At 39.9% G+C, this 26,652-nt stretch overlaps 1 protein-coding gene across 1 annotated transcript in view; it reads right to left on the bottom strand.

Annotated features, from left to right (window-relative positions):
• Positions 1–634: 634 nt before the first annotated feature.
• slc49a4 (solute carrier family 49 member 4) overlaps positions 635–26,652 on the bottom strand; it is a 48,165-nt gene continuing 22,147 nt past the window's right edge. The window contains 6 exon segments of the mRNA XM_039817692.1: positions 635–1,162; positions 11,221–11,403; positions 13,204–13,239; positions 14,078–14,113; positions 16,902–16,947; positions 21,026–21,103. Of these exon segments, the coding sequence (XP_039673626.1) occupies positions 1,047–1,162; positions 11,221–11,403; positions 13,204–13,239; positions 14,078–14,113; positions 16,902–16,947; positions 21,026–21,103 (495 nt within the window). The 3' untranslated portion in view covers positions 635–1,046.

The raw sequence follows: 26,652 nt of genomic DNA, 5'->3' as shown, positions 1-26,652 counted from the left end.
ACATCCTGTTTCAGTGAAACTGGGTGTGAACTGTGTTAGTGTTGAGACATTTTCAATAATTACTGGCAGGCTACTGAGGAAAACACATTTTAAAAAAACCTGTAAAAAGCTAATTAACATAATGGGGTTAGATTAAAAAGCAGAAATTGACACAATTACCCATTAATAGTCTGAACAGCTTCTGAAATGTGAAGGTGTAACAGTTCAGATGACTCAGCTTCTTTCACGTTGTGGGGAGGGAAAAAGTGTAGGTTTCTCCAATTCAAGCCCGCGTCTCTGGCCGCCATTCAGTCGTAGATCATTTTTGCATAATATTCGTCTTGAGAGGGCGATAAAACATAATATAAGTACCTGCCTCTCAATGACAGTATCACAGGTCACTTAACGGCATCAGGACAGTTAAGCTTCCCCAGCGAGTCCCATCCTGCAGTTTGGAGCAGCACTAAAACACCAGGTCCCCCGTTTAGCCCCGACCCAGCACAGCCAGGCCTGCTGATTGGCTGATGAAGCTTATGACCCTTTCCTTCCACGTTAGAGGCAGACAGTTGATGCTGAACTGGACTCAGAAGCTTTGAGTCAGTGTCCAGTTACCTGAACCACAATCAAGGAAGGTGAACAGAGCGGCCACTAGGGGGCAACTTTAAATTGTACATTATCTGTAAACAACAACTACTAACAGTCCGTCATACTGTGCCTGGTTAGGAAAATTAAACCGTTCACATACGTTTGTTTACATACAAACAAATAGACTGACAAATAAAAACAGTTAATGATGTGTTAAACAGTCATATGGCATTGAGTCGATCACGTATAAAGAGTAAACATTGGTGCAGAATCGCTTCGTGGTTCTCGTCTGCAGCCATACAACAGCAATCCATCACCACTGTTACCAATATATACATTTACATCCTAAAATCTTAAGTTATAAAAGAGTGTGGGCCTTCCACTTTCCCTTCGTCTCCTTTTTTCTCCTCCTCTTTGTGCAAGAATAATTATTCAGTTCTTTATTGAGAAGTTGTTGTGGGTATTTGTTGTCCTCAGCAATGTCAAACAGACACAAAGACGTCCAGGTAGAGGCGGTCATAAGACTCCCTGAAGAAGAGGATGAGGACGAGGCTGAAGAGACAGGAGCCGGTTAGACACCAGTTTAACCACGATAGATCTGGAGAGAGAGAGAGATGTTTGGGTTAGATTGTAAGCAGTCTGCTTCAGCTCATATCCAGAATGGGATACATTGGGTGGGCAGGTGGATGATTCAGTGTCACCTGCTCACGCAAAATGTCTTTTTTTTTTTTACCTTCCACTCTGGAAACATTATCTATTAACTGTGCATTTGTTTCCCTTTTTTCTCATCTTTTCCACCTTTGTCTTTCTCAAATTGTCTATTTCCTTACAAATATAAATATACAATAGATGGCCAAAAGTATATGGACACCTCCTTTCTGGTCATCTTCTTGACACCATTTCCAAGACTTATGGCTGTAAGATTAGGCCTTCTCCTACAATTGCTTTTTTTTTTGTATATTCTCAGTTCCAGATGATACCATTCTCCTTGCTCACACACAGAAGGCCATTGCAGTTTCCTCTCTGTTAGCTGGATGCTCAGTTCTATTTAAAGGATGTGACCGATCCGTCACAAAACCAAGGGATCAAAGATGCTACAATCAGATGTGAAAATCAGATGTACCCTCAACGGCTCAATTATGAGATTTTATAAAACATGGGAGTGAAATCATTGTGGATGCATGGATGTACTATAACTTTGAAAAATAGATTATACTGGCTCTGTTCTGAACAAGAACCAGAGTTGAACCCTGCCTAAGTAATAGGCAATATTGACCATGTGTTCCTTCATAATGAAATATGAGTCATCTACGTACATCCAGAAACCCTAATGAGTTAGTATGAAGTGACATTGAATAATTTATGAGTATAATATAGGACTAATGGCTAATCAATAGGAATTCCTGACATCGCATATAGGAAATAAGAACAGCCTCCTGAGCTGCCTTTCATAATGATTCTGAATAAGTCAATGATATTGGCAGTGTTCCCCATTATCATTGACCGACACTTGAACCTAAACATGGTGCAGAATGAGGTGTTCTATTTTCTCAGCTCGGTTTAAGCTACATTAACCACAGGAGAGGTGCTCTGGCTGTCTGCAATAATGCTGAATCTGGAGGGCAGATGGGAAGTACAATGTGTCTCAACTCACAACGGCTCCACTTTGATTCCAATCACCCAGCTTTTTAGAATATCGTCAATTAGCTGCCCTGGCCTGAAAAGAGTACCTGATCAATGCGTGAAGAGACTGGTGCTTGGACAGCACGCCGCTGCCTCTTTGTGGTAAAACAAGATAAAAATCTTTGTGTGCTCGATCCTGCGCCGCTTGCACAAGGAGAAAGAATGAGGGGTAAGAGATGTGTGAAGATGAAAGCAAAGAATAAATCGAGGCAAAAGAGAAGTGAAGAAGGGGCTTGAAAAGAGGGGGAAGGGAGGGATTGGTTTGCAGCAAGGTGTTAAGACTCCTGAAGCAGCCTCATTAATCAGAAGTGTATGAGCTGGACAGCAGGAGACCCGGTGTGGAGGCAGGTTAATGGAGTTGTGTTTATCTGACCTGCCGTCTTCTCTGTGTGCGCCTGTTGAAGTCTTGTCCATTTAAAGTTGGAGACACGCAGTCTGTGTGTGTCTGTGTTTGGGCGCGCAGCCTTAAATGAATGCTAATGGGGAGCTTGGTAATTGTAGTAATTCAATCAGGTGATGTGATAAAAATAGGCAAGCAGCTCAATTGCTCCTCTCTGATCTCTAAGGACACTACTGAAGCCAAGTTTGGGGGAACAGTTAAAAGTTTGTCTGAACAGTACGCAGACAGGAGGGGAACAGAGGAGGAGGAGGAGGAGGAAAGGGGATGAAGAAAGAAGATTAGAGCAAATGAGATAAAAGGAAGGAAAGAAGAGAGAAGGCACTGGTTTCTGGAAGCTCATCAGTTCAGCAGTTTGCTTTAAGGTTGATAATCTGATTTTAATGATCACTGTATAAAGGACAGACATAGTTGGGTTGAGAGTTGTGTTGCACAACTAACAACTTACTATAATAGAGTGGGCAGCCACACATTAGTATTTGAAACTCGGAGCACTAAAGGTTACTGGACAACTGAAGCTTAGACTAATAAAATCACTAGAATATTTTAGATCCTTTCTCATTATTTTCCTAAAGTTCTTTACTTTTGATTAATTATTTTTTATCTGTCATGCGATGATGATTAGGCTAATACTGATTGTTGAAGCACTTTGCAGAGTTATCTAAATGGCTGGTAATTAAGTTGCTGAAGAGGAAGGGGGTAAGGAGTTAGTAGACACTTATCTTTTACTGAATTTTCTTCATTCTGTTTTGTCCTTTCCTTCCTTCCATCTTACCTATTTTTGTTTTTAAGATTATTTTTTGGACATGACCGACAGGCATCTTATGGCCTTAATCAGTCTAAATTGAGGTCAATACAGCATTATGATGAATGTGGCTCAGTTCTCCTTTATGGCTGCAGCCTTTGCTTAAAGTGCTCATATTATCCTTTTTGGCTTTTTCTCTTTCCTTTATTGTGTTATGTATCTTTTTTGTGCACGTTATAGGTTTACAAAGTGAAAAAGCCCAAAATCCACCCTAAAGGGACTTTCTCCAACAGAGAACACTGTTCACCAACTGCTCCAAACAGCTGTATTGTAGTCCACCCTTTACTTCCGTAACGATTGTGCGTCACTTTGTAACACACGCTATAGCTCGCCTAGCTGCTAGCGTGGCATGCCCTCATACTCTGCTTCTGACTAGCTAGCAGTACTTACTGCGCATGTGCGACTCCCAAAAAAGATGGAATAGAAGTGTGATGCCTCACTCTGTAGCGAAAACAGAGAGCTCAACACACAGAGTGAAAAGAGGAGCTGCAGCAATGTGCAGTACAACAAAAATATGGTGTTTTTTGAAAATTAAAACCATGTAAACCTATTCTGATATAACCTCTAAATACAATTATGAACCTGAAAATGACCATAATGTGAACACTTTAAGAGAACTGGGGTCATACCTCAAGATACATAGACGAGCTTTGTGTAAAGAACAAGATCAATCATCATCCTGCATGCGGAATATTAACTGTAGATCGACAGGTTAGTAAGAACACCTACAGTATAGAAGCCAGATCATCCATACTGACTGCCAAAGTATGTGTGTACTTTGTAAGTGTGGGTTAATGTGGCACTATTCATTGACTCTGTCAATGTTACTTCTCACTCATGATTAAAATCTGTCTCAAAAACAAACAAAAAAAATTTAAAAAAGGCTTATATTCTCTCAGGAGTAACTGAGCTCAACAAAGAAAGGCGGTTTTATTATTATTTTTTTAAACACCTCCACAGTCATTATGGTGGGTTGAAAAAGTTAGTCTGCAAAAAGCATTTTCACTTCTGACGAGAATGAAAAGTTTAGCAGAAAGGGGAAAAAAAAACTTCTTGGGACTAAAGAACTGCGGCAATTATTTCTCTGTGCTGAATAATCCCAGATTCCCCCTATGCAGGAGACTAATAACTCACAGCTGAACGGAAACTCAACGCCACCCCTCCCCTCCCTTCTCCTCTTCCTCTTCTTCCTCTACAAAACCTTTGAGGCTCTTTTGCTCCACAATACCTCTCTGCTGCTTTGTATTCTGCCCGACCCAAAACACACACACAGCAGATGAAATCGAAAAAAAAAGAGCGACAGGCGCAGATATATTGCCCGGAGGTTTCATTCATGTTTCTGAGTCACATGGTTCAGAGACTTTGGGGCTTAAAGCAGGACAACAGAGTCAAGAGGCCATGTAGTGCTCACTGAACCAAGACCAGCCTCTCATGGATGTTAAAATGGACATGAGGTAAATTCATAAACGCCTCTCCGCTTGCAGGGAAAGGGAACCATAATTCAGAATGCATAATGAGGCAGTGGGCAGCCAAAAGGAAAACCCTAAAATGAACTGTAAACTGGAAATGAATGGAAATCTTTAAAAGGCAAGGGCTGCCAATTTTCAATAGCAAAAGGTGGAAGGGTTTCGAAAAGAAGAGGCTCATGCAGAATTCATCAGTTTTGAAGTCTGCATATTATTTGCTACATCCATTATGGGACTACAGAGAGGAAATTAGAGTAATGAGAACAGCCGCTAGAATACCTCCAAAGGGAATTTACATAATAATCAAATTAAACTTTACAGGAGTAATCTCTTCAAGAGAACAGAACAAAGCTGATCTCTATGCACTTTCCAGTGTTTTAACATCCAGGTTAAGAGTAGACGCAGAGTAGATGGGGGTAAAATTCTGAAAATCTGTCTTCTACTACAGTACATGTTATTTCATACCATGATAGCGATATATACACTGTCATTAAAATAGACAATGTTCTGTAAATTCAGTCGAGGAAGTGGTTCTAGATATAATAACCGGTAAGAATTATCACTGGGCGATACTGAGAAACTTAAATGTATCTAGATTATTGATATTGATCTTTGAGAGTTAAATAAACATCTGACAACAATACATCAGTCGATATTCGTTTTTTCAAACATAGAAACGTTTGATGAATTTGGATATAAATAAATACCAAAGATATGCACTAAGGGGGAAATTACACGGATGACAAATAAACTTGTTGGTGCGCTGATGGACACGTAATGGTGACACATTAATAATACAATTAATTTGTAATGCACTTTAAATTTAAGTGCTACATAGAAATGCTAAGGAGAAAAAAGTATTACAACTAAAAGAAACAACAAAAGGACCTCAAAAATAACGGTAGCATTCCTGTACTGCATTTAAAAAATTTAATAAAAATCAAGTGACATATACACAGACACAATATATCTATGGTGAGCTACTATTGGCTGATCGGTAAACTGACTGCACTTACATGTATATAGCACTTTTCTACTATAACAGACAAAGCGCTTTATAATTTTGCCTCTCATTCACACACAATCACACACTGATGGCGACCGAGCTGCCATGCAAGGCGTGTCTTGCCCGAGGACACCTCGACATGTTGACAGGAGCACCCAGTGATCGATCCAGCAGCCCTGTGATTAGTGTGTTGGTTAAAATGTAAAAGTGCTACAGCTGTTACAGGAAATTGCTGAGCCTTTTAAAAAAATGAAACTATATATTTACGACACATTTAAAAAAAATCGTTGGTAGGAATTAATTTTTTCAAGAAGTTTCTAAAATCAAATGTAATTTTTGGCTTGAAACTAAGATCCACACACAGCGTAGGGATAGGGATGTTGGAAAGCGTTGCGTGTGTGTGTGTGTGTCTTCACTTGCAGCTGCTTCATCTACCCAAAGCTCTGTCTATCCACACCTGGTATATGTCACTTTCTTATCTATGATTTATCACCAGACTGACATACTACTGCTTCAGAGAATTCAAAATACAATGCTTGTCATCTGGATCACAATTTTCTAACAATTTGAGTTGTCCCTCAGCTACTGTCCTTTTTACTGTGACAACTAAACAAAGTTAAACTAATCCACTCAACATCCCTGCAGGTTCACTCTCAGCCCTTCGAGACTGACTAACACATTGTTGGTTTTGGTCTTTTTATGGGATTTGCTGACGATAAGAAAAATATAGACCAGATTTATCCCTAAATATATCTTGCTATTATGATAACCAAAAGGATACTGTACCCATAGACAGTAAAATAATGGACACAGTGACGTCATATATTTCTACGGATAACAGTGAAGTCAGTTTTCCGGTGACGGCTGAGCGTGCTGCGCAGCCTCAAACTGAGCTTGAAGACGTAGATGTGACGTGAGCAACCTGTCTGAAAGTTGTAAGTCTTCTGGTAGCTGTGCCAAGAGAAATCTCAATCATTCCGAATCTTGCAGAGACGGAGAGCGTAGGTAAGGAGATAACATGGGCACAGGCTAATTATTGCTAACTAAAATGCTAGTTAACATTAGTAATTAAACTTAAACAGCTAATGTAAGTCGTAACTGCCTGCAAGCTTCTCCTGTACTATACGGTAATTTCTCTACTATGCGACAGAAAGTCACGTGGTTATGACACAATCCTTAGCCTATTTTTTACAAAAACGGCTGTTACGGGGCCATAACGTGAGATACAAGGTATGGAGCCTTTTATACATTGTCGTGTTTCTTTAGAAATAAATAATGGACAAATAGAGTCTTTTAACGCTTCAGATGTAAAGTTATTCGCTGTCAAAGTGACGCCAAAATGAATGGGAGTCAATGGGATGCTAATGGGAGGTGATGGCTAACCTGCAAACAGTGGCTGGTTACCTGCCAATATGGCAGGAACAGTAGACTTCAACAACTTGGTACCTACAGATACTCTGTGCAGGTAGACAGTTGGTGGCAATCCACCACTGAAGTAGTTATCTGCAAGTTAACATTAAAATGCCTGCATGCCTGCAGCAGTGTGAACTTTCTGACAAGAAAGCTTAAATGCATCATGCTCTTTTAGACGACTTCAGGGTGGGAAATAAGGAAAAGAACAGCAAAAGCTTCAATCATCTCAGCTTGATCTTCTCTCCGGCTGTCGCAGGGAACTTGTCAGGATACATCTCAGCACATCGCACGCACTGCACCATACTGCAGTACGTACATTTAAAAATACATTACTTGTCACCTGGATCATAATTTTCAAATAGTTTAAGATGTCCCTCAGCTACTGTCCCTTTTAATGTGAAAACTAAAACCATTATACCCACTGCTATTATTTCATATTTCTCTCTCTCTCTCTCTCTCTCTCTCTCTCTCTCTCTCTCTCTCTCTCTCTCTCTCTCTCTCTCTCTCTCTCTCTCTCTCTCTCGGCAGATGGCCACCCACCAACAGCAAGGGTCTGCCTGAGGTTTCTGCCTGTTGAAAGAAAGTTCTTTGCTTGAAGCTGTCACACCAAATTTTGTATTACATTTATATCTACATTGATGTCAAAACCTAGACTTTCAAACATCAATATGTCATTTATTAATATGAATTTGTGTCTAAATGACATATACACATATTTTACTATTCTATTTTGCCTGGAAAAGCTTCCAACACGCTCGCGTCTCGCGTGAAAAATAGGCGTCGGTTCTATTTCTCTAACCTGTTAACATGGGAGCCGAAATATAAACGGACATGCCACGCAGCTGACACGCTCGCGCGACGCTTCCAGTGTGTAACCGGCCTAAAGTGTCATGAGATAACTTCTGTTATTAACTTCTCTGATTTATAAAATTAAACTACAGTAATCCACTCAACATCCCTCCAAGGTCATTCTTGACCCTTCACCTGTTAAACATATTGAGCCAAACCTGCATCACATTTGAGTCAGGTTGTCCTCACAAACACTTGAAACCAGGTCTCTGTGGTGGCAGCAGGGTGCATAAGTCCTCTGTTCAAGTTGCTGTTAAGGGCTCTACCATTTTCTCATTCAATTTATTTTAAGAATTTTCTAGAATCAAGTGTATTTTGTTCTAATGCTAATCTGTCCAACAGTCTAACAAGATTTAAATATAAGTGTCCTACTTACTTTGCCTTTGACCAACCAACAACAATCTAAATGTAAAAAAATTGTAAACGTATTTGCTGTTGTGATTTGTCTTGTCAAGAAAATATGATTTGTTACATAATTATCTGTAAAAAATGTTATAATCCTAAAATAAGATATGACTTTCTTGAATGACCCTTTTGCTGTGGATCGATAGTAATGAACTGCCAAATATCTGTTCTGGCAGTTGCAGGTAACTTCTTTACAAGCCACATTGGCAGGATATATATATATATATATATATATATATATATATATATATATATATATATATATATATATATATGGTAGACGGAGTGTGTATCAGAGATGGATCCGTCATTCTAGCCAATTGGTGCTGTGATGTAGCCAAGATGACGAGGAAGGTTAATGAAACCGAAGACAGGCGGGCAAAGTTCACAGTGGCGCTGGACTCACGGAGCATGGTCTTGAGTACACACCAACATACATCCATGTACACATTAAAAGCACTAGCACACTCAGGCACTTACAGTACATGGATGATTGAGCTTGGTTTACTTTGGCAGAGGAGAAGCAGATGACATGCTGTCCTCTCTGCTGTGGGCCTTAATCATTATACTGTATAAAACTTTGCCATGCAGCCAACTCAAAGATAAATCTGAGGCTAAAATACGATAGGGAGTTTTTCTTTGTGCTGATTGTGTCAATTTCATTGTAACCTCATTTTCCCACCATCCGCCTTCTATCGGCAGCATCTGCAGGGACTTGAATTGGATTTTTGATAACAATAGAGCCTGTGGCTTTTGTTAGGTGGGAGAAACCTGGAGGGGGACAAAAAGCTTCTGAATGGAGCAAAAACTTCAGAGAGTTTAGGCTTTTTCACTGACAATAAAAGGAAATGTGGTGTTACCTAACCTCATGACCAGGAACGTCATTAGGCCTATTTTAGGGGGGCTGAAGCTACCCCAAAATGTTCCTAAGCCCCCCCTAAATAATAATAAGAACAACAATAACTATTCGATTTATCAATAACCGTATCCTCATTCATATTTAGACGCAACAAATGATATATATTCAGCTAAAAATAGCGGAAGTTAGACAGAAGTACAAAGAGTCGTGCTATCAAGATGATGCACCGCACTGTCTCGTTGCATTGGTGTGAACTGGCAGCTTTCAGAGCGTTGCAGACCGGAGCGTTGCAAGTAACTGGGGGATTAATCTCGTCTCGTCGCTACTCTTTGGTCTGAACTCGCTATGCACCCCCCCCACACACACATACACACACCGATACACACGGTATGGTGAAAGGAAGATTTATTACACCTAGTGTGATACAGAGCGAAATCGTAAGTTGTTTTTAATTACCTGCTTACCTTTAGCTAAGTTTTCTTGACGTAAAGGAAAGGGGATATTTTGGTTTGCTATGGAAAACTAAAGTCTAGCTAGAGTGAACGAGGGAAATACAAGAAATGGTTAACTTAGCAAGCTAATCACAACTCTTTATTCATTGCCAATAATATAGCCTATCTCTATAGTAGGCATATTCTAAAACAATATCAATCCCCATAGAATGTTGTTGTCACCGAAAACTAAATGTCATAGGGTCCCTGTTAATGCTATTGTACCGTTGTATCATTCAATTCATTGAGCAGATGAGATGGCTATCGGAAGATAGTTCAGCAGAGAGAAAGAGAAGCAGGAGATTGGCAGAGCAGTTGATTCTGAGGGAGCCGGCGTGATTGAGGTCAGTAGTGGTCTATAGGTTTAAGGATTGTTTTGTAACAATAAGCATTTGTTGGCAGGCCTAGGCACTATGCATAACCTAAACTAAATTATTTCATTATATGTATTATATATGCTAGCTATATTCTAACCAATTTAACTTTCTTCATTCATTGGCTGTGATAAATTAAATAAATATGTAGATGTTGCATAAATGTAGGCTAGGCTAAAGATGAGCACATGCCACATACACGTGAAAATAAAATGAAAGCAATCCTACATACAGTACATATATACAGTAATCATTACTCCTATCATTACAAATCTTTTATTCCTTCCGCCATCAGGTTATTGTATTTAGACAGTAGCAACTTTAAATAGGATCCGTATTAATATCTTACATGATAAAGTATGCAGTGATGCCTATTTTTTTCTTTTTCTTGTATTGCTATTTGTCATATTTGTTTAACTTACCAACGTATTAGCTGTCTGGCCTCTGTTTGTCTGTTTTTGGACATTTTGGATGTTGTTTCATGTGACCAATTTGCATTTCGAAGTCATGAAATTAGCATCAGGGTTTTTTTATTATCTTAAAAGGATAAGACAGAAGGAACAGAGTAGAAATGGAAGAAGAGGATATGTCTGTCACTTTTTACTTGTTAACATCTTGGTTTCTTGACTGGTTGTTGACATAAGTGGAGCTCTAATACAGTAACGAAAGAAGTGAGTGCAAAGATTTTGCAAACGCAAGTTACAAATACCCTGGGGGCTAAGCCCCCCCTGTCTTTCAATCCTAGTGACGTCCCTGCTCATGACACTAAATAGGCACTAGTGAGAACAGAAACTGAACGAACAGATGCATTGCAATGCAATGCATTTATTTTTTAAAAGAGTACTACAGCAAGAGGGATTCCGTCACATTGTTTCCCAATTTTTACACAAGAGATATTCCTGTCTTACCTGTACAGTAAAAAGTGAGAAAGAAGAGGAGGAGACCGGTGACCAGGTTCCCCAGGAAAGTGACCACTCCACAGGTGATGCCTTCAGGGACCGGGTACACGGTCTCGATGAAGAGTTCGAAGAATATTGGCACGCTGCTGTTAATGAAAATGCCCACCAGGATGCAGGAAGTGTACAGAATGGCTGTAAAAGGGAAAAATAATAGAACAACAATAAATTAGGATTAATTGGGAAATGTGATGTAATAGATCCCATCTGAGCCGCTCTTTTAAAAAGGGTGGCATACTGGACAAGTTTATGGAACAGCGGTGGTGATTTATGCCACCTTTCACAGCTTCCTATTGTACCATTTGTTCTCGGCAGCACAGATTTATGAAGAACCCTTATCTTGAAAAAACATTTCATATAGATTGCCACCCCTTAAGGTGACAATGTACCAGAAAAACCAAAATATTGTCGGTGTACAGATGGAATAAATGGCCAGTTTGCAACCAAAACAACATGTCATATCCCCCCCAACTCTACCATTGCTTTCCCCTGGTCCGCAGTGTCCCATGTTGAATTTGTCAGGTTTGAACTGTGCGTTTCTGGCTTACTTACTTACTTATGTCACGAATCTGACCATTCCGTGCAGTTTAAGGGTACTTAGAGCCATGGACACATTTTGGTCAGTACCAAGAAAGCATCAAGGTTTAATACCCAGCCCTACTTTATTGAAATTTATTGAAATTTATTCTGGTACAGGATATAAAAATGATTTCGTAAAACACATTAATTTCATGATTAAAAATTACTAACTATTCATAAATAAGTTACATAAATTACAGACAAGCTTTATAATTAATAATTAAAAACTTCTGACCGGCAAAATGCATCCAACCAAATCAAATGCACACAACTTTTTCCGGAAGCTCGTTTCATGCTTTTACCGCATGGAGTGTGAAAAAAATCTCTCTCTTTTCAGACAGGCATGTTCTAGGGTAAAGTTTTAAAGATTTACATATAACACTTAATTTTGAAGGGACCTTCCTCAAAGTCTGGCATGGAGTGTCACGAGAAGGCACTGTGACAGCAACACAATTTCAATTTGTTTCGTAATATAGTGCTGTTTGTTTAGTGTACTTGCACACTAAGCATTCCGATGCAACTCATTTCATGGACTCAACATTAAATTAAAAACAAATGATTTACTCCTTTGCCAAAATGTGCAGATGTCGGCTAGCAATAAGCTTGTCTTATTCGCTCCTCAGGTTTAATGTAGGTGAACTACTTGGTTGAATTGAAAAAATAATAATAATCCTGCATTGCAAATTTTTAATTTAAAATCATGATGTGCTGACTGTTATTCTATTTTCCACAATGAACCTTGCAGAAGTCTACTTTTGCGAAGATTTATGTAACATAGGCTTATTGCGACAAAATAAAGTATTTAATTGTCAACTGTGTGTGTGTGTGTGTGTGTGTGTGTGTGTGTGTGTGTGTGTGTGTGTGTGTGTGTGTGTGTGTGTGTGTGTGTGTGTGTGTTTTCATGTCTGCAGAGCAATCAGAAAGTGTTCAGTATGTTTGGCCAGCTCAGGATCTGGTCTCAGCTGCAGTCCTTTGGCTGGGACCTAAAGTGAAATGTGTGAATGTGTATTAGAGTGGATGTGTGATGAGATTAAGCCATCACCTCTGGAGCATCACGGCACCCTCCATCTCCCTTATCATAGCAGATTGGTCCAAATGAGCTCCCCATTAGCCTGCCCGTCCCTTTAATCACAGTGCCTCTGAGGGCCCTCGCCTGCCCGCCTGCCTGTGACGGGGAACCCAGAAACCTTCTTCCCTGCTCGTCTTTATTCAACCCTAATGAAGCACTGATATCAAACACTTAAGAGTGCTTCAAACCACTGCACTCTTCCTGTCACGTTATTGAATTAGGTTATCTGCCACCAATTCCCAGAGGGCAACAGGAGATCCCTCGAAGGAAGGGAACACGTGGTGAGCACAGCAGGAGAGGAACATGGGATGAACTGTGTTGGCCTGAAGAGAATACCCTTTTTTTTTTTTCATCTAGAAATTATATTGGGGGTCGTACTAGAATTGAAAACTCGACATTTATGCATTTAGGGATGACAATAACAATTATAGTCATTATTGATTAATCTGCAGAATATTTTCATTCAAAAATGATATTTGTATAATTCTGAATAATGTGAAGTTAAATGGATGATGGAGGATTTTAGATAGGATCACAGTAAAATACAAGAATGTCTATGCATCCCATTGACAAAATGTTTTTCGACAAACAACTGGTCTCTTGTTTACAGAAATTGCAGATTACACTGATCATTGTGTGTGTGTGTGTGTGTGTTACTGACTGTCCCATAGTGGGATAATGAGGTGCTTTGGCAGATTGTGTTGCAGTATCACACACCCCTCTTGAATGATATGCCAGGTGGATGAACAAGGTTGGAGCCTGGCTGCTACAGACTGCCAGTGTCTGGGATAAGAGGACGCAAGACAGAAAGTTAGCAGTGCCAGGGCCTGGAGAATTATGATGGATGATGATGGCTAGAATCAGTGGCTTTGAACGACATACTGGTATGCTTATTGGTTTGGCTTAGGAAAAGGCAGCTAAGTCCACTAATGTTCAAATGGGTTTATCACTGACATCTAACAATGGCTTGGTTATGGTAAATATGTACCAAATATGCATCGCAGTGTGTAAACATTTGGAAAGTAAGGCTTTATTTATCATTTTGGCTGTGTTCACCAACACTTAAAATTAAACAGTAACTACATGGATTACATGGTGACTTTAAGCTTTCAGGGTGTTTGAGGGTGTTAACATCCACACTGGGTGAACAGCGTGTGACACATGTCACTGTATACAAAGTCCCCCAAATTGTACGACAATGCAGCAGGTCAATGATCCGAAAAATACAGACAAGGTGGCCATGGAGTTTTAAAGCCCAAATAGTGAAATGTTGTTAAGCGTCCAATAGGGTTGGGCGATTAGACGAATATAATCGGCTTGGAGTACACAACAGTTATTTTTTGGGGCAGTTTTTGTCATTTTATTTTGCTAATTTAATAGTCTGCCTCAGAAGAATCAGAGATAGCCGCTGCTCTGCACAGGCAGAGAGAAACAGTGGGTAAAAACAGTATGTAGGCATATTTTCACATCTAACGCTGTGAATTCAGGGTTTGTTTCAACCAAAACAGAGTTGGTGATTTTTTGGTTGGTGAGGTTTGGGGAGTTTTATTTTGTTTCTGTCAAGTTTGAATAAAGTGTTTTTTTATAGCGAGTTAACAATAGAATTAAGGTGGTCTTAGTTCCATGAGAGAGAAACTTGGATTCAGAATGTGTACTGTGGTATTCTTTTTTCTATTTTTTTCTTTTCTTGACATTTTGTGAGTTAATTTAGTATATTTATTTAACTAAAAAAGCTAAGAGAGCTTGTTGAACGTAGCAAACTTGCCGTTGATGCCTTGATGTCTGTGGGTTGTAGACTTCAGACAGTTATAGACTGCAAATTATTTTTTACTACATTAAGGGTGGAGAGTTTAACCACAAATGGTGACAAACACTAAAATTGTGTAAACTTCACACAAGTGTGTGTGTGTGTGTGTGTGTGTGTGTGTGTGTGTGTGTGTGTGTGTGTGTGTGTGTGTGTGCGCAAATCCAACAGGTTGAAATACAGAGCCAACACAACAGTGTTTCACTGTACAAATGCATACACAATGGACTGTATAAACTAAGCTTTAAAACATAGAAAACACACCTGTGGTCTGGTCTTCAACAAATCCACAGAATACTTCAGAGTGGATTGTCCTTTATTTGGCTAATCAACCTGAGAAAGACCCCTGAACTGCCTACTGAATTCATTTTGGCTCTGGGTTGTATCAGAGTGTCCCAGCTGCGCTGCCTGTATGCAATGTCACCTTGACAGTGATGTGCTGTGGACCTACCTGCAGTGGAGGGGGGGGGGGGGGGGGGGGGGGGGGCGGGGGGGGGGGGGGGGGGGGAAAAGAAGGGGGGGGGGGGGGGGGGAGGGGGAGGAGGGGGGGTGGCGCGCGCGCGGGCGGGGGGGGGGGGGGGGGGGGGGGGGGAAAAAAAAAAAAAAATTTTTTTGGGGGGGTTTTTTTTTTATTTTATTAAAGAAAAAAAGAAAAAAAAAGGGGGAGTGACCAAAAAACAAAAAAAAAAAAAAAAAAAAAATGTGGGAGGGGAAGGGGGTGTGGGTTGAGTTGTTGGGGGTGCTCTTTGTTTGATGGGTTGTGTTTTTTTTTTGTTTTGGGTGGGGTGGTGTGTTGTTTTTTTTTTTTTTTTTTTTGTTGTGTGTTTTTTGGTGGTTTGTTTTTTTGTTTTTTTTTTTTTTTTTTTGTGTGGTTGTGTGTTTTTTGTTTTTGTGTGAGGAGAGGAGCAACCCCCCCACTGAGTGGTTTTTTTGGTGGGGGGGCCCCGCGGTCGTGGTGTGCTGGGTTTTTTTTTGTGTTTAGGGGGGGGGCCCCCCCCCCCCCCCCCCCCCCTGTGTGTGTCGGTGTGTTGTTTTTTTTCTTTTTTCCTTCTTTTTCTCCCCTTTCTTCTCCTTTTTCTTTTTTTTTTTTTCTCTTTTTTTTTTAAAAAAATATATTAATTGATGAAGCTTCAGAAGCCTGTAGCAAAGAAAGACACTAATTACTCTTGTTTTGTTGCTCAGACAAGATGCTTGAGAAAAGAGGGATGAATGAACTTAATGGAAGCATAAAAACAAGTGGAAATGGCTGATTAGTTCAGCTAGGTTGTGAAGTTCTGTCAGTATGCTGAGGGCCAGCGGATGAGGGAAATCATCCTTTTGGACAGATAATGAGAACATTTTCACTCAGAACGTTCCGCCTTGGCATTTTTAGACAAGCTCAGTGTCTCCTGGGATTTCATGAGCTGCACAGTCAGTCACAGTCTCAATACACTGCCCCCATGTTCACAGGACATCGGTCTGAATTCCTACCAACTCCAGATCACTGTGAGAGAATTTAGAGCAGGCTAAAGGGTAACTTGGGATAACATAATGAATGTTGTTGGCTTTTTCTAGTAAACAGATCTAAAGGTGTCATATTTCTGTTTAAAAGAATGAGCTGGTTGCACTGAAGAAGACTAGTCTAATTAGAGGGCCAAGCGCTTGCCACTACACACAAACATGTTTGATTTCTTTGCCCACAGCTACACAACTCAAATCTGCATCACCCATCTGCCACTGACTGGCTCAACCCTTCAACTACCCCCTGTGCCAGAGAGGCATGAAATCCTCAGCCTTCACCCAGCCAACCCTCATCTCTTTGCGGAGAGGATCACTAGTTACTTCTCTGCATCAATTCCAATCTGATCCTCTAAGCAGGACCACCATAAGTAGCTTATTTCCTACACTAACTGATGGTCCCTGAATCCACTTGATAAAGCGCTTGGTCACTAATTGGCAAGTTGCATGACAAGTCTGATTTTAACAACTACAACTGAAGACAGTTTGTTTGAAAACCACTGGCTTACAGTTGACTAATAGCAATATAAATATCCTATCATCATGTTTTTAAAGGTTAAGGTCAGCTATATTTTATATATTGTGTTTTTCTTACTGTCAACAAAATTCTACGAACACCAAACCCAACAGCCAATGCCTCTAGTAATGCTTGTGTAATCAAAGCCTGGTGTATATCGTATTCCTCTGAAGTAATTAAAAGAGTTACTGTTTTAGTAAGAAGTGTTAAAAACTACAGTGACACTGACTAATACACCTAACAATTGAATGTGTTCTTTAATTTATAATATTTTGTTATAATAAAGAAGTATTTGGCATTCTGTGTCCATTCAAGTTTTTCGCCACGTCCCACGAGCTGGGTTAGGACAGTAACGAAGTCGGAAAGTATTAAAACACCTAACATCCACCTGGATTTGGTGTTCCAGAAGAATCCAGAGGAAAACACTAAAGGTTTGCATGCCTCCATTACTGTAATTCAGAGCTGTGTCACACTACTCATTGAGCAAAGAGTGTCATGTCATCTCATGAGGTATGGTAGAATTAAAAGTCTATCTTTTACACTGCTCTAACAGGATTTATTGACCATAAAGATAGCATCATTTAAGTCATGTAGAATCAGATTACATTTTCTGCTCTCGCAGTGCCTGCGGGGAATGATGAAATATCATCTCCAGTATGATAATATATATTGAGCCTGTCTACGTTTTTAGTGAGGGACATGCAGCAAATAACCAAATAGACGTAGACGGTATAATATGATGACCAGCATGCAATCACAGATTGTCCCTGTTTGCAGGAAAAACAAATTAGGCAGTGGCGGATACTCATTTGTGTTTGCGCCATCTCATCTCATTAACCTGGAGTATTGTCTGGCTCAGACCTTATGAAGGAGAATAACCTGGTTATAATATCTGCCACCTCCTCCCTCCCCACCACCCCCCCTCTTTTCCTGGGGCTTGTAATTGGAAGATAAAAAAGGGACGCTTGTTAGTTATTATTTTCATCCTCCTTAATCTGTGACGAAAAGCGTACAGTGTGCGACTGTCGTCCAACCAGCTTCTGTCTGAGCCACACAAATTAACAGCGCACAGATTGTTTTCAAATGCCACACCTTGGAGCATCCACCACTAATTGAACCTGCTGCATGAAGCTCCCTGCCATTCAACTGTCCACCAGCAAGACACAGAAATATAATGTTTGCAAGCAGCCAGTGTTTTTTTTTGTGGCAAATGGCAAGTGCTCATCCCCGAAAACATTTAGCTTTTCTGGAGTATAGGCCACTTAAAATGTGAAACTGCAACACCTGCAGCACAAAAAGCATTTAAAGGGGGCCATTTTCTGCCTCCTGTGGCAGTACTGTGGCAGTACTGTGCTAGCTAGAGGGAGAGGGACAGCTAGTGGCACATAATAAGTCACATCTTGACGTTAACATCTTAAAAGGCTACTAGCGGGTGAGACAAGGGACCAAGACTGCTATCTACTCAGTTCATTACCACAAGCTTTCCTGGGAAAGTATCTAATGATTCCATATTGCAGAAAGTTGTTGAAAAAGAAGGAAAAAGCAGAAAGAGGCAGTATTTAGTTATAAGAGAGTAAGAAGAGTAAGAAGAAACTAAATATACTGTTGAATTTCTTCAGTTGCTGCCGTTTAAAAAAAATATCTCTAATCAAAGGCAGAGACTAAGACAAGTTCATAACCATACCTTACCAACCACCTTTAGTACATTTCAACATTTATAAATGAGAGCAGATGACATATGGCCAATTGTTAAAGCAGAATTTCATTTAACTATCAGCTGTTGCACAAAAGAGAGACTAATCAATCCCTCCAGCGGCTCAGAGTATATGTAATCAACACCAATAATTCAACAGCTCTGTTTACATACACTTTCATCTCGTGCTGCAAACAGCTTCATTGATTAACAGTGGGAGTTATGGGCTCATTTCCCTGATTACAGCTTTAAGAAAACAGTGGGCCTGCCTGGAAATGCTGATTGGGCCTCAGTCTGCGATAAACATATATCGGTCGGAGCAGGAATGAATCTCTTGCTTTTGCAGACTCCACACTTTGTTTTTGCGGTGTGGCTCCCTATCCATCAATGGAGGTGAAGTGGCTGTTGCATTAGCATCTATACCCCTCGCTCTATCACCGTGTCACTGGATCAGATCATATATTAAAAGAGAGTAGATGAGCAGACCCCCTCCTTCACCTCAATTTAACCCTCAACTGTCCTTTATATGAGATTAAATAGTTATTAATAATGTTATAAACAACACAGATTTCCTAGAGTCAGGGGGATGTACTGAAGTACAACATGTACCAGGGACCAGAGCTATTCCACTGTGAGGAAAATACAAAGGCACAAGTTTCTAATCTTGTTTGTGAGGTAGCAGAGGCACAGCGAAGGCTATTAAACAAAAACATGGATTGATTTTTTAAATGCTTTATCAATTAAAGGACACTTCTTTCACAACAGTTTTTTTGTGTTATGTTGCAACAGAATAGGGCCACAACTATCAATTATTTTCATTGTCGATTGTTCTGTGGATTATTTTCTCAATGAATCAATTAGTTGTTTAATCTATAAAATGGTGAAAAATGTCGATCCGTGTTTCCCTAGGCCCAAGGCAACATCCTCAAATGTGTTGTTTTGAAGAGGAATGAAGAAACTAGAAATGATTTACATTTAAAAAGCTAGAATCAGTGAATTTTTACTTCAAACTAGGGCTGGACGATTAATCGAAAATGAATCGACATCGAAATTCTGATGCCGTTATCGACGTATTTTTCCCATGACGATAATTTTGATAATTTATTCCTGTTGATAGGCCTACTTTCTCCTTAAAAAACATTCTACCGCGTGTGTAGTCACGTGACTTCGCCCGGACCAGTCAGCCGCGTGGAAAGCATAATGGAGGATTACTCAAACAAGAGTCTGAGTCAACTGAGCAACTTGTGTCTGTCGTCTGGAAACATTTTGGCTTCAAAAAAAGATGATTTAGAACAACATGATTAATAATCGTTCATTTATCGTTATCGAGGTAGAAGGTGCAATTAATCGTGATTTGGATTTTAGGTCATATCGTGCAGCCCTAACTCAAACCAATTAATCGATTATCAAAATAGTTGGCGATTAATTTAATCATCATCTTTGCAGCTCAACACCAGATGTACATTCATGCCTGCAACAGATGGTTTTGACAGTGTGTCAACTGCCCTGTTTGTATTAAAGTTGCAGAGGAGTTGTAAAAGAAAAAGACGTGTGTTATCTCCATGTTCACATGCCATTTTGCTTTTTTGTATTTAACTATGCAACCAATTTTAAAGTTGAAAACATATTTATTTTAGTTAGTTCATCTACTTTACCTTCATCTAAAATCGTGGTTCCTAACTTTTTTGGCTTATGGTTCTTTAAAACGAAACAATGTCTGTGTCTGTGAGCTGTGAACAGTTCAATTGAAGGGTGATGCTTCTGTCTCATAGTGTTTGAATGTGAACCATTCTTACATATGCAAGGTGTAAAACTATTCAGTATTTTTAAAAGAATAGTGTTCTTATTTCTTTTCCATTAATCATCTCTTGCCTCAGATTTATCTTGGAACCCTTTTGCAGGTCCTGATCCCCAGCTCGGAAAGCACTTAGCATTTGCTAGATCAAATCCTTTTTTTTTATTTTTAACATTTAGATAGTAAAATGAAGTGCTCTACACACTTTTTCCACAGATTTTCACACGTTTTTAACTGTCCTAAATATTGTGGTGACTGCGTGTCTGGTATTCTGACCATTGGTAAGATTCAGCTGCAAAGAAGTTCTGCAAATGTAAATAACGGGCTGCAGTAAATGCTTATTTTCTAATTTGATGTCTCACCGGGTCCATTGAGTTGTCACTGAGCTGGGCAGTATTAGCCTGATAATCAAATGAAATTTCCATTTTGTTTTCACTTACATTGAAAAAAATATGAGATGATGGAGGCAATTTAGAAGTCTAGAACCAGGTAAGAGTGTCACTTTTCAAAGTCCCTTTAAACCATATTCAACAGCTACACAATGAGAAAGCCCAAGAGAACATGGATGAGAAGGCTGCATATAGGTTACCCAGGTCAATGGAGTTTGTTTGTGGGAGATGTTAATTAACAAGCTCATTATACTGTAGCGAGGATCTGAATCACATGAGTGGTCTAGATATGCATGTTATAGTAGTCTGGACTTGTTTGCACAATCATACCTTAATATTTGTATTTGACTATAAATCCATATTCAGTGATCCCGGCATGTGACAGTTAGTTACACAAAAAACAGCTAGGTATACAGTAGCTTACCTGGCCATTGCCACTCCAAACACACATCCACCAACAATCGACCAGAAACCAATCCAGCCTGCGTCCACCTGTGTTAGAAAAGAACAGGATATCATGGGGAGGAGAAGGAGAAGAGAAGGTTATTCAGTGTTCAACATGCAGTCTGTGACTGTGAGGACAGAGCTAGACAGAGAGCAGGCACTAAGTGTCTGAAGTCTGTCAAGGCCTGTCAGTCAGTGCGTCTGGAAAATTGCCATGCAGCAGTGCTATTACAGCAGGTGTGTGAGTTTGTGTGTATGTGAGATTGTTGTCCTTACTTATTTACACGGATAAAGGCCAACGCATACACTTGGCCTTAGAGTCAAGAGAAAGGACGTTATGGCCAAGATACTGCAGCAGAATAAATATGAGGTAAGTGTAGCACGTGCACACACTCACACAAAACCAATCAGTGTGTGGCATCAAGGCGAGAATGTCTCCGCGTGCCAATGAAGGTGTTTGGTTCCCATCAATCTCCCCAAGGCAATAACTCACATTCAACCAAATCCAACCAGATGGAGTATGAGACAGCAAGGAGCAGAATCTTAAGTAGGATCTGATGCTTTTTGCTTAATCATACTCTGCATCGACCTGTCATGAAAGTCTATAATGAAGAAAAGTGGAGTATCAAAGTTATTAAACTTAAAATATCTTCTGGCTTAGTAAGTGATGAATGTCAAAATGTCATAATATTTTCTGTAAGAGCCTTATGTAAAACGCTTGTTTGCATGGCCCGAGGCAGCTTGGTGAGATGAACTGCACTGCACCGAAAATAGAAGACGAAGATCAAAATATTTGATTCACAAACATTTTCAAACACCCACAAACCCATGGCACCTATGACTGCTGCTTATCATCTATGTAGGCTGTGCAGCACCAGGGTTTCTAAGGCGTATAATGTCACATCAGTTTGTACACCAATTTAGAAAGCTAAACACAAATTGCTTGCCAAGCCATTTCAATTCTGAGATGCAAATAACTGTGTTTTATGTGCGGGTGGTGAGTTAATAAACTGCAGTATTCTTAGTACCTTGGAACCCTAAAAAGGCCAGGTTTGAAGCTTAATCATGTCTGCTGTATTGCGATTGTGTCAATAAGCTGGAGATGACTGGTGTTAGGGTAGGAAAAGACAGGATTCAAGGCTCTTGACACATTAACATGTTTGTTTTCACTAATTCTGTCTTTCAATCTCTTGTTATAAGCCATTTTAAGCCAATAATGAAGAACCTTATCCTTAGCTTTGGTTCTACATGCTATTCCTACACCAACACCCTTCATGTAATCCCAGAAAATCCACAAAACAGACTTTAATAGCAAGGAAGTGTTCCATTTGAAGACAGACCATGCATGCTGATTAATGTTATACAGTGATCCAGAAATTCTCAAGTGATTTTATAAGGGAATACAAAACAGCAATCAAACCAAAAGAAGCAAGACACATTAGAGAACCCTTGTAGTTCTGTGAATTCTATATGGCAACTCTCTTTTAAGGAAACAATTGAACACAGTGAGGCACCTGTTTCCTGAGTCATACTCGTTATGGTGATGCTAAAGCTCTATGCTGGCTGCTTCTGTCTGCAGGTCTGGCACATTTCCAACAGCAGAGCTCGCTCAGCAGACATTCAAACTGCTTTAACTAGATCCTAAACTAGCCCAGTTGCAAACCAAGAATATTCCACCTTTGCCTGTGTCTGACCATTTATTCTTTCACCATCCTATTGTCTTTTAATGGCTCTTGTCCTGGTCTCACCCCCACTCCCACATCCTACTTATCACAAACACAGTGGAGAGTATGCTGTCAAAATAGTATAACTGCAGACTGACTGAATTTGAGAATAATGCACAATCCCACGCACAAAATTGAAACAAGGATGGCAACGCAACCACTAAGATGTGATTCTGTCAAAAAAACAAACAGAGCAGCAACCACTCCACAGGGCTGAAGTCAGTGTGGAAAAGGGAGAGGCAGTACTTTTAATGGCTGCTATGCTCCACTAAACTCTTTTACGTCCGGCAGCAACCCTCTCAGCAACTCCAAAGGGGTATATCCACCTGGCAGAGAAGCATAGCCTTGGACTTGTAGGTGCCGTTTCTCATCTGAATGAGTTTATACTCCGCTAGAAGCCACCCGGTGTGCGCTAGACGCCAAAAAAACTAAATCATCGGCAAAAAGCAGAAATGCAAATCTGAAGTCATTACCTGTACACTCTCCACTCCTCTGCTTTATCTAGAGATTATTTATAGGAAAATCAAAAACAGAATTGACAAAAAGGTACAAACCCTGTGGACTTCAATAATCAGCTGATTGATTTTCTGCCAAGAATATGCACACAGCTCTCACTCATGTAGATTGGATAAAACTGGGAAAACTCTTTTAAACCCCTCCAGTATTTGAGCTAGTAAAAGCTGGTACACTGTTCCAAAGCCAAGATAAAATTTCACATTGCTCTGAATCTTAGGTTTGACCATCACTGGTACTGTCCCCGACCTCTGCTTCAAGAGGGAAACTTGGATTCCCTGTTCTAGGGCTGCAACTAACGATTATTTTCATGGTCGATTAATCCATTGATTATTTTCTTGATCAAATACTTATTTCGTTTTGTCTATAAATTGTCAGAAAACTGTGAAAAATCTGAGTCCAGAAAGTTCCCAAAGCCCAAGATGACGTCCTTAAATGTCTTCTTTTGTCCACAACTCAAAAGATATTCAGGTAACTGCCATAGAAGAGTAAAGAAACTAGAAAATATTCACATTTAAGAAGATGGAATCAGAGAATTTGGACTTTTCTTTCTTAAAAAAATTACTCAAACCGACTAATTGATTATCAAAATAGTTGAAAAAATAATTTCATATTTGACAACTAATCAATTAATCGATTAGTCTTTGCGGCTCTACCCTGTTCCAGGCAAGGACAATCCTTTAAAATACTATGTCAACATGAAGTAAAAAAAAAGTGTCCCCCAAGGTGCTTGAATCTGTATACTATACCACCCTCGTCTTTCCTCACCTCATACCAGCCAGCTGATCCTTGCGTGCCTCTGCCCCATTGTCTTTCATTTACTAAAACAATCATTGCAAGTACTGTAAGTGAACACCCCAGGTGGCTTGGTCCTGGGACAGTGATTGTCATCTGCAGGGCATGTTTCTTTTGCCATCATGATGTCATTAAGGACATTATACTACTACAATAGTTTGAAGACCCTGTGCTGAGGAATGGGCACAAGTTTGTTTTTCCAATCCAATCTTAGAAAGTAGGCAGCAACATTTGTCCCATTCGATGACAACTGCTCCTGCTGCTCTACAGCAGCCATGGTTAACTCTTGATCAGACCGCATGACTAGCTGTGAAAACAGATGACAGAAGCGTCTATATTATAGGACAGGAACCCTGAAGAAATAGCTGAAAGAAAAGAAGCTGACATAGATCAGTGTGCAGATAAGAGATGAAACAAGATCTGGGGGATAATTGAGTGCATGAAACCGAGGTTAAGCAAAGTTGTCAAATGTATGCACTTTAGAAAACTGAAAACAACATTTGACATCTAGAATACAGAAGTCATTATTGGATATGGTGTAAGTATGAGAGCATGCAGCACCAGACCTGCTGCCCTGAGAGGGAGAAGAGATGGACAGGAAAGGGAGAGAAAGAAAGAGACCTCCAAAAAGTAGGCAGAAATGTGCTACTAGGCAGACAGTGGAAATAAACTACGATGGCTGAAAGTTGGCACGTAGGTGGGATGCATTACATCAGATCCCAATGTGCAAAAATGAAGGGAGTGCGACAGGATGCAAGTGGTGCACTTAGGTGAAAAATGAGCATACTCGCATCCTGCTCATTCAGAGCAGGATCTGGTCTGCATAGATAGCACTAACTGGAGGTACACTTTGTACCATAACAGGCTGACACAGGCTACACACACAGAATAGCAATAGCAGCAGTACAATGTAGCAGGTATCAGCAAAAGAAAGGAGTACCAAGGTATACACATCTGTTTGTGAGTACACCTGCATGTAACCACCCATTTGCACCTAAATTAAGAAATTATAGGAAAGCATGAGGACGTTAATAGAAAAGTATGAAATGGCTATTTTGCTATCAATTGTAACTCGGGCCGAGGCTCTTATTGCACACTTTTAATCACCAGAGAAACAGTCAGACTCAGTAACTTTTGTGTTCAAAATGTGTTAAAATGAAAATGCATGGGAGTGTAGGGATAGAAAGAGAAAAACGGTCTATATATACACATCACATCTTGTGTTTGTATGAAATGCTCATTTCTCTCCCTTAACATCTTTCTGTGCTGTGTTTGAATCGGACTGAATCAACAAAGCTTACAACACATAGGAAACCAGGATGAGTTAAAGCTGGGAGTTGGGTCTGCGGGCTTATAGTGAGATTAAACAAAAAGAAGATGCAGTATTTGCTTTTCCTCTGTTCAACTTGACTTTAAGAACAAACATCTCTATGTATGAAGAACAAGGACATCTTTCAGAAATCTTCTGCTGCATTAAGTACTCCTCCACCTCACCATGTTTAGATGCACATCTAACCTGTTTCATTTATTTTTTGAGCTCAAAGTTTTGCACCCAAGGGATATGCTGTAACATAGCTCACCTCATTGCAACACACTTTTATTCTTAACAATCTTTTTATCTTCTTAACGAGAAGGATAAAAGAAATATGGAAGAGAGATAAAAAAAAAATCTTTTGACAACAAATAATGAAATCTAAGAACAGTTTGGTATGCGCTCTGCTACCTCTTCACTGAGGTATAAAGATAGATGTATGATGAGAAGTTTCTCACTCTGTCGCTGTGTGATCTCCTCTCCAGCAGCACCTGTCTGATTATAACCTTGAAAAGATTTTCCCTTTGTCTTTTGACATACTGCTGTGTCGAGACCTGGAAGATGCAAACTATGCAGAGCTTTTTCTCTAACCTGCACCACACTCCCAGCCCAACTCAACGTGTCTTTGTCTTTGGTCTGTCTCACACTGAAGATGGCGAGCATGAATGCAAATGGTAAATTCCAACTCATTGGGCTCTTTGCAAAAGATGGACAGAAGGTCTGAGTAGGTTCAATGAGTAGAAAACAGAAAGAGAGTTTTCCTCCTTCCTTCTGAGCGAGTTAATAAACTACTGCAGTAAAGTTCAGCTGTCTGGAGGCCTTTCTACACCGAAATGCACTTCTCATGTTAGTACAGAAGCCTTGGGGTTAATTATCCCTCAACATCTCCAGTATTTCAGATCTGCTTTAAAATACAATGCATGCCTTCTATGCATTGACGTTAAAGAGCAATACCTGGACAGGCATCTTTCTAAGGAGACATTACAAGTTTCTGAAGTATTTGAAGATGCAACAACGAGACTGAAGAGAAACCTTTCCAGCTAATCATCCCGCCATTCATCTAAGTGGGCTACAGATGTAGAAAGCTTTGCAAAATGCCAATGCTGGCACAGTGGAGGTTTTTTTTTTTTGTTTTGAAAAAAAATAAACCTGGTAAATGGAATGGCAAGCCTCTATGTCTCTTTCATACTCAATGCAACTTATCCCCCTAAACAGGGATCAGGATGACAACTAGAGAATAAGTTCTCAGCCCT

This window comes from Perca fluviatilis, chromosome 12 (assembly GCF_010015445.1).
Source record: "Perca fluviatilis chromosome 12, GENO_Pfluv_1.0, whole genome shotgun sequence".
NCBI classification, from domain to species: Eukaryota; Metazoa; Chordata; class Actinopteri; order Perciformes; family Percidae; genus Perca; species Perca fluviatilis.
This window is presented reverse-complemented; position numbering and strand designations above follow the sequence as displayed.